The 13,324-nt window shown below is 43.9% G+C and overlaps 1 protein-coding gene across 3 annotated transcripts in view; it reads right to left on the reverse strand.

Annotated features, from left to right (window-relative positions):
* The window catches only part of GRIA1 (glutamate ionotropic receptor AMPA type subunit 1), a 316,539-nt gene that overhangs the window by 121,570 nt on the left and 181,645 nt on the right, over positions 1–13,324 (reverse strand). For all 3 annotated transcript variants that reach the window (XM_003276553.2, XM_003276554.2, XM_030826132.1), the window contains exons 6-8: positions 11,474–11,635; positions 9,285–9,452; positions 125–229 (exon numbers count right to left, since the gene is read on the reverse strand). In XM_003276553.2, the coding sequence (XP_003276601.1) occupies positions 125–229; positions 9,285–9,452; positions 11,474–11,635 (435 nt within the window). The remainder of the gene's footprint in view (positions 1–124; positions 230–9,284; positions 9,453–11,473; positions 11,636–13,324) is intronic.

Consider the following 13,324-nt stretch of genomic DNA (forward strand, 5'->3'; position numbering starts at 1 on the left):
CTGTGTTTTCTGAGTTTCTTCAAAGATCCAGTCCAGAAAAGGTAGACTCACAGGCCCTCAGCTCTGGCCAGAGTCCCTGCTCAGCCTCTCCTCTCTGCAGAATGGAAGTAAAGGGGGACCTTACCTTTCGGATGCCATCATGTTTCATTTCAATCACGTGGAGCGTGTAGTTGGTCCGGCGTCCTTTCTCATTAAACTGCACGTTTCCTGTCAAACCTTCAAATCGCACCTGGAAAACAAAACCCAGTGGTGGGCAGTGAACTCAGATGTACTTTATGTGTGTTTGCTTTTTCCACTGAAGTAGAAATTCAGAACCCAAGAATGTTCCGTGGAACGATGTCTTGGAGTATCCTGAATGCTAAAACTCTTCACTCCCTTGCCACAGGCAACGGATGCAGTAGAGACCTCTTTTCCCTAAATTGGGATTCATCCTGACAATTGTTTTTACCTATTTATTTAGGCAAATACTAACAACGGGTCAGAGTGCATACTAATGTGAAATGTCTGCACCATCCCTAACCAAACACCTCTCATCACACAACCACTATGACCACTACTGCCCTTCTGAGATACACATCTGAAGATGAAGAAAGTATGGGGGGCCTGCAAAGGAAAGAAAATGGTGCACCATCGCCAATGAGTCAGAAGACCCAGGACAAGAAGCCAGCTTTATGAATGAAGCCTTAAGCTATGCTTGGGGATGGCTTCTTAATTCCTTTAAGAATTTCTTCTTTATTCCTGAGTCCAGGGAATAAAATACTTGGTAATTGAAAGACTTGGATTTAACCCCAGCTTACTCCTTAATAGCCAAGTGCCCTCAGGCAATTTAGCTCTCTAAGCCTTCAGTTTCCAAAAATCTCTGCCCCCCCCCCTTTTTTTAATCTTAAATGATAACTGCTAATGTGAAAGTGGTGTGAACACTTCAAAGCACCTAGGGAGAACCCATTGTGTTCAGACAAGAGAACGCAAGGTGTTAAAGAAATCTCAGTTGGCTAAAATAAAATTGTATTGGAACCCTCAAATATGCCACATGAGACTTCTCCACAAATGGGCCAAATCAAACTTTCATGGCCTTCTATCTTCAAATTCATATCAAAAGTCAAATGGTCACCATGGAGATCCGAGATATTTAAGGTTGAGCTTGCTGCTCTGTAGGTGACCAATAAATGTCATCCAAGACCACTCTCAAACTGAGGCTGAGTCTAGCTGAGTATCATCAGCTCAGGTACAAGCAACCATATTCTCTAATAGTCATCCACCATGTGTCCTCAGATCCCTCTTGCCTAAGGCCAGTGAGGTGAGGTGTCTACCTGTTACAAATACAAATCCACCCCTGTGACCCAGCACTGTTTATTTCCCCCCTTCAAATGGCTTAAAAGGAAGCTTTGCAGAGTTTTATATTTTTTTCTGACAGTGGCTAGCTCCTCTGTTGTTAGAAGGTATAAGAAGAGCTGGGGGTTGTGCGTGTTTGAGAGTGAGAGAGAGAATGCATGTGTGTGTGCATGTGTGTGTGTTCCTGTTTTGAGTTTGACCCTCTTGTCACCGTCTGGTTTGAAGTCTCAGCACCGTCTGGTTTGAAGTCTCAGTGAGGAGGTCACAACAGGCCCAGAGCACTGAGCAAATTTTACAACACGCTCTTTACTTTCTTAGATGAAATCTGGAGAAATCCCCAGCTCCATAAATGTCTGGGCTATCTTTGCTTTTCAGAGAGAAAACAAAGTACAGATTCTACTACAAAGAATAAGAGAAAGGAGAAATTCCAGTCCATCAGCAACTTCACCTTCTTATCACCTCAGTAATCTCTTGCCAATCTCTAGTGTTCCCTTATTTCCAGTTCAAGATAGTGTTAGTTTGGTGGGTACCACGTAAGTGACTCATTCCAAAAAAACAGACTTGGATAGATGTGCAGATGGTAGACCGGTAGACTGATTTGCCCAAACTGAAAGTGTCATTAATAATCCAAATAGGCATCTACTTTTCAGCCCCAGTCTCAATTTTCGTACTAATAATCAGCGTGGCATATTAGTATGGCAGAGTACATAATCTCTCTATGACTAAGTTTCTCATTTGTTTAATGGAACCAATTAGAGTTAATTATGTCTTAAGGTTGTTCTAAGAATTAAATATTTTTTGATCAATGCTCGGTGCATGGTGAGTATTCAAAAAATGCCAGCTGTTACTATTATTGTTGCTAATGGTGACACTTAATACTAACATTACTTTCTAAAAACCTCATGTTTATGACACACTTGCACACATATTATTTCATCTCTAGTCACAGGAACCCCCTGAAGTATGTCATTTAGAGATTATGATCTTTATTTACATGGGAGATGCCAAACTCTGGGAAGTAAAGTGATCTGCTCAAGTCTTATGACTAACCAGTAGCAGAGGCAGGTCTAAAATCTGGAGCTTCTGGTAACTTCTGGTATCTTCACTTAAGGTACCAAGTGTTCGCTGAAACACAGGCCAGTGCTATTGTGCTAGGCTTCAGGAGGACAACACAAAAATGTGCAATGTAGTGTTTTCTGCCTGCTTTCTGCTATTGCTGCTGGGCATTTCCCAGGTCGTGCTCTGCTCATTCTAACTGTATGACCATAGGTTCCTTGCTCAAACTATCTGCTTCTTGGTTTCCTCCTCCAAGAAGTACTTAGCACATTGTCTGGGGCATAAGTTTTCAATGCATAGTTTATATTATTTAGACGATAATAATGATGATAATAATGACTACTACTACTGTGCTGTGTAGAGTGGGTAAAAGTTATGAAAAATAAAATCTAAAATTGAGGCCTTGGGGCTGGTAGATTGTCTAAGACAAGTGGACTCTTTCAGAAGAAAGAAGGATCATGTCACTGCCTTCCTCAGTTTCCAATAAGGTCAAGGGTCCTACCTGCACAGTTCTAGTGACCCAAGGACCCATTGCACTGTCACGGTGATCTCACAGGAAGCTGCTTATTTCATGTTCACAGAAACCCAGTGAGTAGTCAAAGCAGAGTTTATTTTGCCTGTTTCACAAATGAGATTGTTGAGACTCAGAGCTGATGGCGCTTGACTCCAGGATTCACAGTAAGTCATTGAGAGGTCAAGGGTAACTGAAGGCTGTTAGTATCTAGTTGGGGAAGCCAAGTCTTACATGCACTAAGATAAAACAAAGTATCAGAGAATGGGAAAGAGACATCCCAGAAACACCATTCCATGACGGCAGAGCAAGGAGACTTCAAGAGGATGGCTCAGCCTCAAACCATTTATCAAGGAGAGTCAGGACTCACAGTCAGAGGAAGAAACTTCTCAGAAATATGTATCTTGAAACCACTGTCCCCATCCATCAGGTCTGAGCTCTGGGATCTGGGCACTTATCCCTCTCTCTCCCGGTCCCAGGGTGACTGAGGTCAGATTGATGGAGCCCAGGCACTTCTTCTTGGTTCCTGCTCCTGGAACTCCGGGCACCCTCAACTCCCTCCATGAAAGATGGAGAATTAACCTTGGGCTTCCTGTAAAGGGTACTGGGTGCCAGCTCAGAGTCTGCTGCTGGTGGGAGGCTGAAGCATATATTTCCTTTCCTGCTTGGTGCTGAAAGAATGTGGGTTAATATCTTTATTACTTCAGCTGTGTTAAAGAAAAAATTAATCAGCACACTTGTTAAAGCACAGTGAAGAAGACTTTATTCAGAATTGTAGCAATAGGTATAGAGACCCCTGCAATGGGGTCTTGCAGAGATGGAGAGAGATTGGGCTCAACTCCGAATACAGCATGGGCCAGTGGGAATATATAGCCAAGGAGAAGGGTGGGGGGTCAGTGGATAGGAAATTACTAACAGCAAGCATCGAGGTTAAGAGGAATTCTGGCTAAAATGGCCTAAGAGGATTCTTGCTGAAGGTGGAACAGGATGATCCGACGTAATCTGGGGGATGGTGGGGGCTGAAGAAGATGATCTTGGAAAAGGGGGTGGACATGGTGGACAGGGTTCTTGCTAAACCGACTTAGCAAGTTCTTTGCCAAAACTGGATTTTACAAGAACTGCACAGATGGGCCTAGGAGAAGGTTCAGAAGCCTGATTAAAGTTCGGTCAAGCAAAGAATCTTTGTCAGATGTCAGCAGTGACTCCTCTCCCCTGCCCTCATTGGATCCTGAAAGGTGGTCCTGAAGGACACAGCCGAGCAGTCAAACTGGACAGGTGGATCCTTCCTCCTGGATGCTCACTGGTTGTGAGGCCTGTAGGCTAGGTCCTTGCTGGGTCACATCCTAGGTACTCTGGCCAGAGCAAATCTCAGAACCCTTTTAAGCTTCACTTTCCTACCTGAGTCATGGGAAGAATAATCTTGGCTCTGACTGTCTCATGCAGCTTCCCTGAAGTTCAAAGAAACACATGCATGATGCTTTTTTTTTTTTTTTTTTTTTGATGTAGTCTCACACTGTCGCCCAGGCTGGTGTGATGTGCAGTGGCACAACCTCGGCTCACTGCAACCTCCGCCTCCTGGGTTCAAGTGATTCTCCTGTCTCAGCCTCCCAGGTAGCTGGAATTACAGGTGCCTGCTACCATACCCCGCTTATTTTTTGTATTTTTAGTAGAGACAGGGTTTCACTATGTTGGCCAGGCTGGTCTCGAACTCCTGACCTCGTGATCTGCCCGCCTCAGCCTCCCAAAGTGCTGGGATTACAGGCATGAGCCACGATGCCCAGCCCACAAGCATGATGCTTTCTTAAAATTTTAAGCCCTGTGACAAGCCAGTCGGGCAGGCAGCACTAGGAGGATTATGTCTGTTTAGCAGACAGGAAAAATCCCGATCTGGAAAAGGCAAGCAATTAGTCCAAGATCCCCCAGATAGTGCTGGGTGGAGCCACGGTTGGAACCCAGCTCTTCTATTCCTAATTCCCTAAAAGGCCAATGTGAGACCTGCAAGTCCTTGCTTGTATCCTCACCCTACCTTGTCTCTTGCTGGGAATCATTGACATCCCCATCCAGAACCTCCAAAACCTGATTTATTCCATGTTCAAATTTACCATACCTTTAAGGGTTCCATTACCACCCCATCTCAGTTTGCCTGGGACATGATATAGTTTGGATATTTGTCCCCTCCAAGTCTCATGTTAAAATATGACCCAGGACGTTGGAGGTGGTGCCTGGTGGGAGGTGTTTGCATCATGGGGGCGGAACTTTCCTGAATGGCTTGGTGCCCTCCCCATGGTAATGAATAAGTTCTTACTCAGTTCTCATGAGAGCTGGTTGTGTAAAAGAGCTTGACACCTCCTCCCTTATCTAGCGTGCTCCTTCTCTTACCACATGACATACTGTCTCTTCCTTTACCCTCTGCCATGATTGGAAGCTTCCTGAGGCCCTCACCAAAAATAGATGCTGGCAGTATACTTCTTGTGCAGCCTACAAAACTGTTAGCTAAAACGAAACCTTTTTCTTTATACATTATCCAGTTTCAGGTATTTCTTTATAACAATGCACATGGACTAACGCAGGACAGTGCTGGTCCTCTTGTTCTAGAATAATTGATAGTAGTTTTTCCTTTCACTCCTAAGTGTTCCCATTTGGATGATAGATTTTGGATAATAAAGTGGTCACCCTATTGAAAGGCCAGTCACATTCCTACAGAAAGCCTTGCTGATGTCTGCATTTCTCAGTGATGGCATTCTGCTCTGACCATCCACAGCACCATAAGCCCACCTGTGTTAGCCCTTAAAGGCAGGACTGCATCTTAAACTCCATTGCTCACCCAACCCCAGACCCCATCTAGCAAAGTTCTGAGCATACCTTCACTTCCATATGCTTGATTGTTGGCTGGCAGGTTGCAAAAACAAAGACTAAGAGGGATGATTACTATTTAGGGGAAGTATTCTAAATTTGAGGCCCTGGGATGGATTCTAGGAGTATCTATGTTCTCTCTACTCCTGGTCATGCAGAAATTATGTATGTACATATATGCACTTTTCTAAGAAAAAGAATCTACAGATTTCTATTAAAAAATCATATTCTCAAATGCCTATTACCTCCCCTATGTTAAGAACCCGACTTGGGGAGTTGAATCTTCTCCCCCATCCAGAAGGCGACATATGACCATCCTTCCTGGAGTGCTGAGGGCCTCCAGGATGTGGGTTCATTAATATTCTGAATGACTCCCTAGATGGCAGGCAGGGGGCAGGCAGGCAGCTGATTATTTTCATTCTGCTGCTAGGGAAATTACAGCAGAGTGAAGGGGGAGGGGGTGCACAGATATTACCCAAGGCCATATGCTGCTGGGGGCTGGGCCATAGCTCTTGTGTCTTCCCTGTTTGGCCGTGCCCTTGAGGTTTCAGAGCAGTGAAGCATACAGAGGGAGGCATCATCTAAATGTGGGTTGGAGTCCCAGCTTTACCACTAGTTAGCTGTATAACTTTGGGAAGTTTTATAACCTGTCTGAAGCTCGGCTTCTCCATTTACAAAGCACAGTTAATAAAACTACCTGCCTCAGGGTGTTATATCAAAGATCCAATCATATAATATGTGTAAATGTTTAGAGCTTTGTGTATACTAAGCCCTTAACACACCATACATATTATTACCATTATTTTCAGATTTTAACTCCCTAGCATGCTTGCCCTCCAGGTAGGCTGTGCTGGACCTCTTGGCCTAACTTATAGACAACCCAGGTCTAACACAAGCTAACCCACAGGTTCTCTCCCACTATGTGACCTGAAGGCCAGAGGTGAAGGCAGTAGAGACCTGAGCCTCCAAGCCTCAGGTTTCAAAGACTGGATACCATCAGGATTTAACCAGCTCCCTGGTGGCATGGCTATTTCAATAGATGGGTCTAGAAAAAGCCATTGCTGAACAGTAGTCATGACTATGTATGGAAGGCTCCAGAGGTCAATGCTTATAAGCAAGGGCCCCTGGGCCCATAGCATAAACCTAACTGGGGGAAGAGGAGCCCTGGACTGGGATCTGGTCCAGCCTCCGCCACTAAGCTGGTGTGTGACCCTGGGTGAGTCACTGCCCACTCTGGATCTGCTGTTTCATTATAAAGTGAGGGAAAAGAAGATCCAGTAATCTCTACGGTGTCTTTCAACAAAACCTTTTTTCATTCTAGGTGCTTAACAAAGATTGGAAAAGGAATCGATTTGAACCTCTGATCTTAGGGTCAGAATGTTCTGGTTTGTTTGTTTATTTATTTATTTATTTGGGATATTTGTTCCTCTCTTTTTCTCCATAGACACTGCAAGGAGTTTCTTGAGGGCAGGTCCTGCCTTCCTTTATTGTCCTCAGTGCTTGGCTCCAAGCCAGGGCACACCATAGATCCTCAAAGAACAGCTGATGAAGGGCAGGCACACACATATCTTGGCTCCAAGACAAAATAAAAGAGGTCATTATTCTTTTGACTATGGCAACTGTTTCCTTTCAAACCCTACTGAGGGAAGAAGCAGGGTGCTAAGTATACACTACAACCAGAAGGACATGGGTTAGACCATAAGAAAAAAAATTAGACTGTTTGAATTTTCAGAGCCAGTTGAGACTTGAGGTCCTGTCTCCACCCTCTTCATTTTCATGGGGAAGGAAAGGGAAGGCGGCAGGAGAGCTAAGTGAATGTTTCCAGGTCATCCAGAGAGCCAGGGGCCCAGCTGGACGTGGAGTCCAGCTCTCCTGCCTCCCAGTTCAGAGCCCTTCCTGCCACCCTAAATTGCCTCCCAGGCTTCATCACTGTCACGGTGGCGTCAGACTATCTTTTCAGGACGTCATTAAGATGAGAGAGGCAAGGGAGTTGGAAGGGTTGTGAAGCTGAGGGCAAGTCACTGGGACCTTTTGAAACCAGCCTCACAGTGCAAACAGAATCTGTCTCGACTGTGGAGTCTGGAAGAGCATTTTAAATAAGCTGGGGTGGGGGTGGAAAGGGAGGCGCAGGCACTGTCCATTTGGCAATTTTCCCCTGCAAGCTGCCTGGTATCTGTTGTTGCTGCCTAGTGACTTGGGAGCCACCCTGCACAGGGACCAGGGGAGGGCAGAAATGGCAGCTGGAGGTCCTCCTTAGCATGTTCCTCATGTAGCTAGTAGAAATCCTGCTTAGCTTCATTTCAAAGGACAGACCTACATATTCTTCTCTACAGAAAGGCAGTCATCAGGGCTGAGGAACAGCTGGTGAGGTTCCTTCAGCGTCTCTTTCTCCCGGTTGTGAAAGTTGCTAGAACTGTGCACGTGTGGTTGGCAAACAAATGGGAATAGTTGTACATTTTGCTCTACATTTCTCTCTCATTCAGAAATGCTCCTCTTCTCCCCAAGGAGCCCAAATTCATCTTCTGCTGAATGTCGTCTTAAAAGTAAAGCTGGACTTAGGCAGGCAACTCCATTTGTTGGGGAGGGTGGGTCCTGAGGGACATTTGTGCCACATAATCTTGCTATGCTGGCTCATCATTGTGGCCAATGCTTTGTTATTCCTTTGCAGCAAGCACAGCCGTCCTCTCCCTGTCCCTTCGGAAATACAACTTCTCGATCAGGAGGCATCAGAACAAAAATATAGTGCTATTCCTTGGCAGTTTGAGAATCATAGCCTGGGCTTGAGGTGCTTTAGAGATCTACAGGAGCCCCAAGAGCAATAAAGCTGAGGGCAAGTCCCCAAAATCTTCTAAACCAGGCATGTTAAATATACACCCACATGTACCACTGTCTCATCCTGCTTCCACAGCAGACATATCACTAATTGAATATTTATGCTTCTCTCTGTTGTATCTGGATTCAGCCTCAGAAGCTTTTGCATAGCCAATTGATTGGAGTGGGCATGGCCATTTTCTATCCCTGCCCTTTAACTATTGTTAAATGCAAACATAATTGATGAATGAAATGCTGAGAAGCAAGAAGGTAGTATCAGAAGTACTGAGAAACATTTTTAGAGTCCACATACACCAGGCTCTCATAAAATGTGTGCAGAGACAAAAGGAAGAAATCCAGAAAATCAGGGCAAGAAGGGAGTGTTTCCAGGAGACTATTAACATGGTTCAGTTTCATCCTTGTGTATTTCAAGTCCTTTTCCCATACACAGAAAATCACCAGTTCTCCTTTTTCAGCAAAATTGCTAAGGAGAAAATACAGCTTTTACACTGTAAGAAATGACTGTTCCATATCATTGTTATTTTTTTTTTTATATGAGCTTCAATGTATGCTAAGAGCCACCAACACCAACAATGCAGTGGTTGTTCTGAACGTCAGGCATTTTCTTCCTTTTCTTTAGAACAGCTGTGTTTTATTGGAATTTGACGCTGAAATCCCCTAGTAGGCTCCCATGAGATGGGGCAAACATTGGTGGTCTTACCTGCTGCAGAGCTCTCTGGATGTCGATCCCTTGGCCCCAGGGAACAGCTGGGTTAGCCAGACAATCCCCAGCATTCCCCCGGCGAGATATATCAATTCTCTGCCTCCGCAGGCTCTGGAAAGCCTCAGCCATCACCTTCACCCCATCATAGGTGAGCGCAGAGGTGTACTAGTGGGAGGAATGGAGACAGTTAGGTATCAAAGAGCTGACAGGAAGGCAGGTTTGGGTGCTGTATTTGGGAATGTGTTTTCTGGTGATGAGAAGGGTGTGCAGTGGGCCAGGTGCATGGTATTCATGGGGAGACAGTGGTGAATCAGGGATGGTGTCCCTGAGAAGCATAAATATTCAATCAAATGGGTGCTGCTGCTCGACCATGCTAGTCAATGCTGACCTCCTGAACTGTGAGTTCAGTACTGCCAGTTATAATTTTTGAAGAGAAGCCAGGACTCTAGATTTCTGTGTGCAATCTTGCAATTTTTAAAATGTTGGTTCAGTTGGGAAAAAATGCATAGATTACATATAACACATCTGCAGGCTGGATACAGTTCATGAAAAATCAGTTGGTTTATCCCAGCATTACAGTCATCAGCTGGAAACCATGAGGAACGGTTAACTCTTTCATCTCTTGTAAAAGTAAAAAGCAAAAAGAAAATGAAAGAAGGGTGAGCTCTTAATTTTTTCCACATATGGCTTACGTAAGTGGTAAGTTTATATCCTGTAAACTTTCCCCTCATTCTTACTCGCAACAACTATCAATTATACCCTCTCCTGACAAAAAAGGGACTAGGATGTGGATGAAAAAAAACAGGAGAGTAGTCCAGGAAAATATATCCTGGCTTTGGAACCTATGTCTGTTTTCTTCACTAATTTGTTCCTAATACATATTATGTTGCCTAGCATACTCCAAATTCACAATAGAGAATTGAAGAACGAATGAATGGGTATTTTTCTAATTTTTTAAATTTAGTTCTCTCACTTCTTTTTTAAAAAATTAAATTACATTTGGTTATTTTTGTCATCTGCTCAGTCTTTTGGAAGTTGGAGTGCAATCATTACACATTACTTAATTAACTCCTATGTAGTTTTCTCATTGTTTTAAAGCGTATTTGTGATTTTGTTTGCTTAAGCTCATATTGAAATAAGTCTTCATTATTGAAGAGTTAAATCAGTTTGAACAATAGTGGGATAAGAAGTATCTCCGTTATATGGTTCGCCATTTATAAAAAGAAATGGATTGAGTGGCAAGTGAAAGTCTGTCAATGGTTCACTGTTTGTCCAGATAAACAAACTTGGCCTTAGTATCCTTCTCAACACAGGGTTCCACATGGCCACTGTCAAGCTATCTGGTTTGACTTCGGAAAAAGAATTATTTGCTATCCTTATTCCCAAGCATTCTCAAATAACAAACAAAATAGATTTTGGTGGCAGTATTTAGAGCTGTGTTGCTGGGAAGTGAGAAGCAGAGGGTCTGCGTGATTACTGAGAGTGGACTCTCCCAGGTAGAGATCTGCTGGATATTCCTTAGTTACGTTGCCCTCATTTTTAGCTGGGCACATGGCTGAGCAGAATAAGGGCCACCTCACTACACAAAGAAGCTCCATCCACAAAGAAATGAGCATCCTCCTGAGCTGGGCAACATGGTGGCTGTGCCCAGAATAGAACCATCATTTTCCGCTTCCCTTGCAGCCAACTGGGGGTAGTTTTCCAAGATACTTTCAATAGCATATGAGTGGAAGATCTGCGTGTGACTTCTGAAAACAGTTCTTCATGAAGAAGTTGTGCATTTTATGTTTTTTTCTTCCTACTGGGTAGAATGCTGAGGCAATGGCTGTAGTTTAAGCAGCCCTCTTGTACTATTAGGCAGCAGCCGTACGTGGAGGACAGCAGAGCAAGAAGGTAAAAGAAGCCTGGGTATTTGATGACTGTGGAGCCATTTTGCAAGTCTGGGATTGCTGACTCCTAAGTTTTGTTCACATGAGAGATAAATAAAATGTCTCCCTCATTAAAACCATGTCATTTTGGGTTGTCTGACCCCTGCACCTTGTACCTAATAATCTTTACAAATATATTTCCCTGAATTTGTTCCCTTTAGAAAACTGATTCCTTTCTAAAGACTAATGCAGCTCAGAAATCTAGGGCAGGCAAAGGCACCGGGCTGGCCCTTTGCTGCTGGCCGCCCATCCACTCACCTTGGGTCTCTTCCAGTCCACCCGTGTGTGGTCTCGAGCGTCACTATTCTTCCACTGCTGCATGATCTTGGCTGGAATAGTGTCTGTGTAGTTCACCAGTTGGAAACCTGTCACATTGGCACCACTCTCCTTGAATTTGTTTAAATCAATGTCCATGAAGCCCTGTGAGAGGGGGAGGAGGGAGAAGTCAGAACATGCTGCCTGGATAAATCAACTTAACCTGTTCCAAAACCACAGGATTTTCCATTCAGTTCCACCAGATGAAACCTATTCAATGGAGAGACAGTTAGGCCTCCTTTCCTTTGAACTTGGTTATTACTTAGTTTGTGCACAAAATTAGCACAGCTCAGGAGCCAGTATGCCTAGTTTGGAGTGCTGGCACTGCTATGCATAAGCCAGTAGTTATACTACTATTAACTAAGTTACTTGACAGTTTTCTTGTCTGAATAATGGAGGTCCGGTTGTTGGGGTAAACATACAGTGGAATGACACATGTCAAGTGCATGGTGCAGACCAAGTGATCAATAAATAGTGGCTGCGATTATTATGATGATACAGATATATAGTACAAGGCAGAAACCTCTAAGGAGGGAATAATCTCGTCTACCCTCCCAATACCCAACCATTTTGAGAGAAGAGAAATCTGAATTTCACTGGGCAAGCTCCTATGAGTTACCCAAGGACACCAGCAAGTCTGTGGAAGAGGCCGAGTTCTGATCCCAGTCTCCATCCTCACCCTGTGCTCTTTTCCATACAACAGAGTAAATTTTCACCACTCCATGAGGCCTGATCAGTTCCAGCAACCATGAAGGATTGTTTATTATAATGACACTTTCCACCCCATTTGGTGAAGTTTACTCAAACTCAAGAAGGCTTCAACCATAAAAGGAAATCTTACATTTGTATAATATATTCAATAATGTGCAGTACTTTCATATCTATGGCCTCATTTCAGTTTATCCTTTTTTAAGGTAAACATTATATGTCTATTTACCATGTAAAGAAACTGAGGCAGAGTGGAAGAATCAACTTGCAGAGTCATTTAGGGAGTTAGTAACAGAGAGAGCACCAGAACTAAGGGCCTCTGTTAGGCATTGGTTCACTCAATCACTCACTCATTTATTCACTGATTAATCATTTCAACAAACATTTTTGAAAAGTCATAGTGCACTATTCTAATAGTGAATAAAGCAAGTTCCTTCCCTTATGGAGCTTATATTCTAGTGGGGAAGATAGGCAATAAATGAACAAGTAAATATGCAGCATAGTATAGTATAATCTGGGATAGTATACTCTGTGGTAGCAATGAGCCCCATGAAGGATGAAGTAAGGTAAGAGGATGGGGAGGGGCAGTGTCATGCTTTGGAAGGAATGATGAGGATGAGCCTCCCCGAGGAGGTGGTCTTGGCTTAGGGACTTGAGTGAAGTGATGCCTGTGTCTGAGCTATGGGGATATTTGGAGAAGAGCATTCTGAGCAAAGGCCCAGAGGTGACAGGATGATTGGCATATTCAAGAAACAGTAAGGAGGCTGGTGTGACAGTGGCACAGTGAGTTTGAAGAGAAAGGGTGGGAAAGGAGGTCAAAGTGGCAGCCCAAAGCTGGTCACATAGAGCCTTGTGTTAACTTGGGTTTCTTTTAGGTATAATTGGGGGCCTGGCCAGCAGGAAGAAAAAAAAATGGAATGCACAACTTCTTCATGAAGAATTTTTTTCAGAAGTCACATGCAGATCTTTCACTCATATGCCATTGATCATATCTTGGAAAACTGCCCAAGGAATTTGAGCGGGATCATACAGGCAATTCCCTTTCAGCTCCATGGCTTGGGGGAAACCGCCAAATTCCAATGAGCG

The sequence above is a fragment of the Nomascus leucogenys genome, chromosome 2 (genome assembly GCF_006542625.1).
Source record: "Nomascus leucogenys isolate Asia chromosome 2, Asia_NLE_v1, whole genome shotgun sequence".
Classification (NCBI taxonomy): Eukaryota; Metazoa; Chordata; class Mammalia; order Primates; family Hylobatidae; genus Nomascus; species Nomascus leucogenys.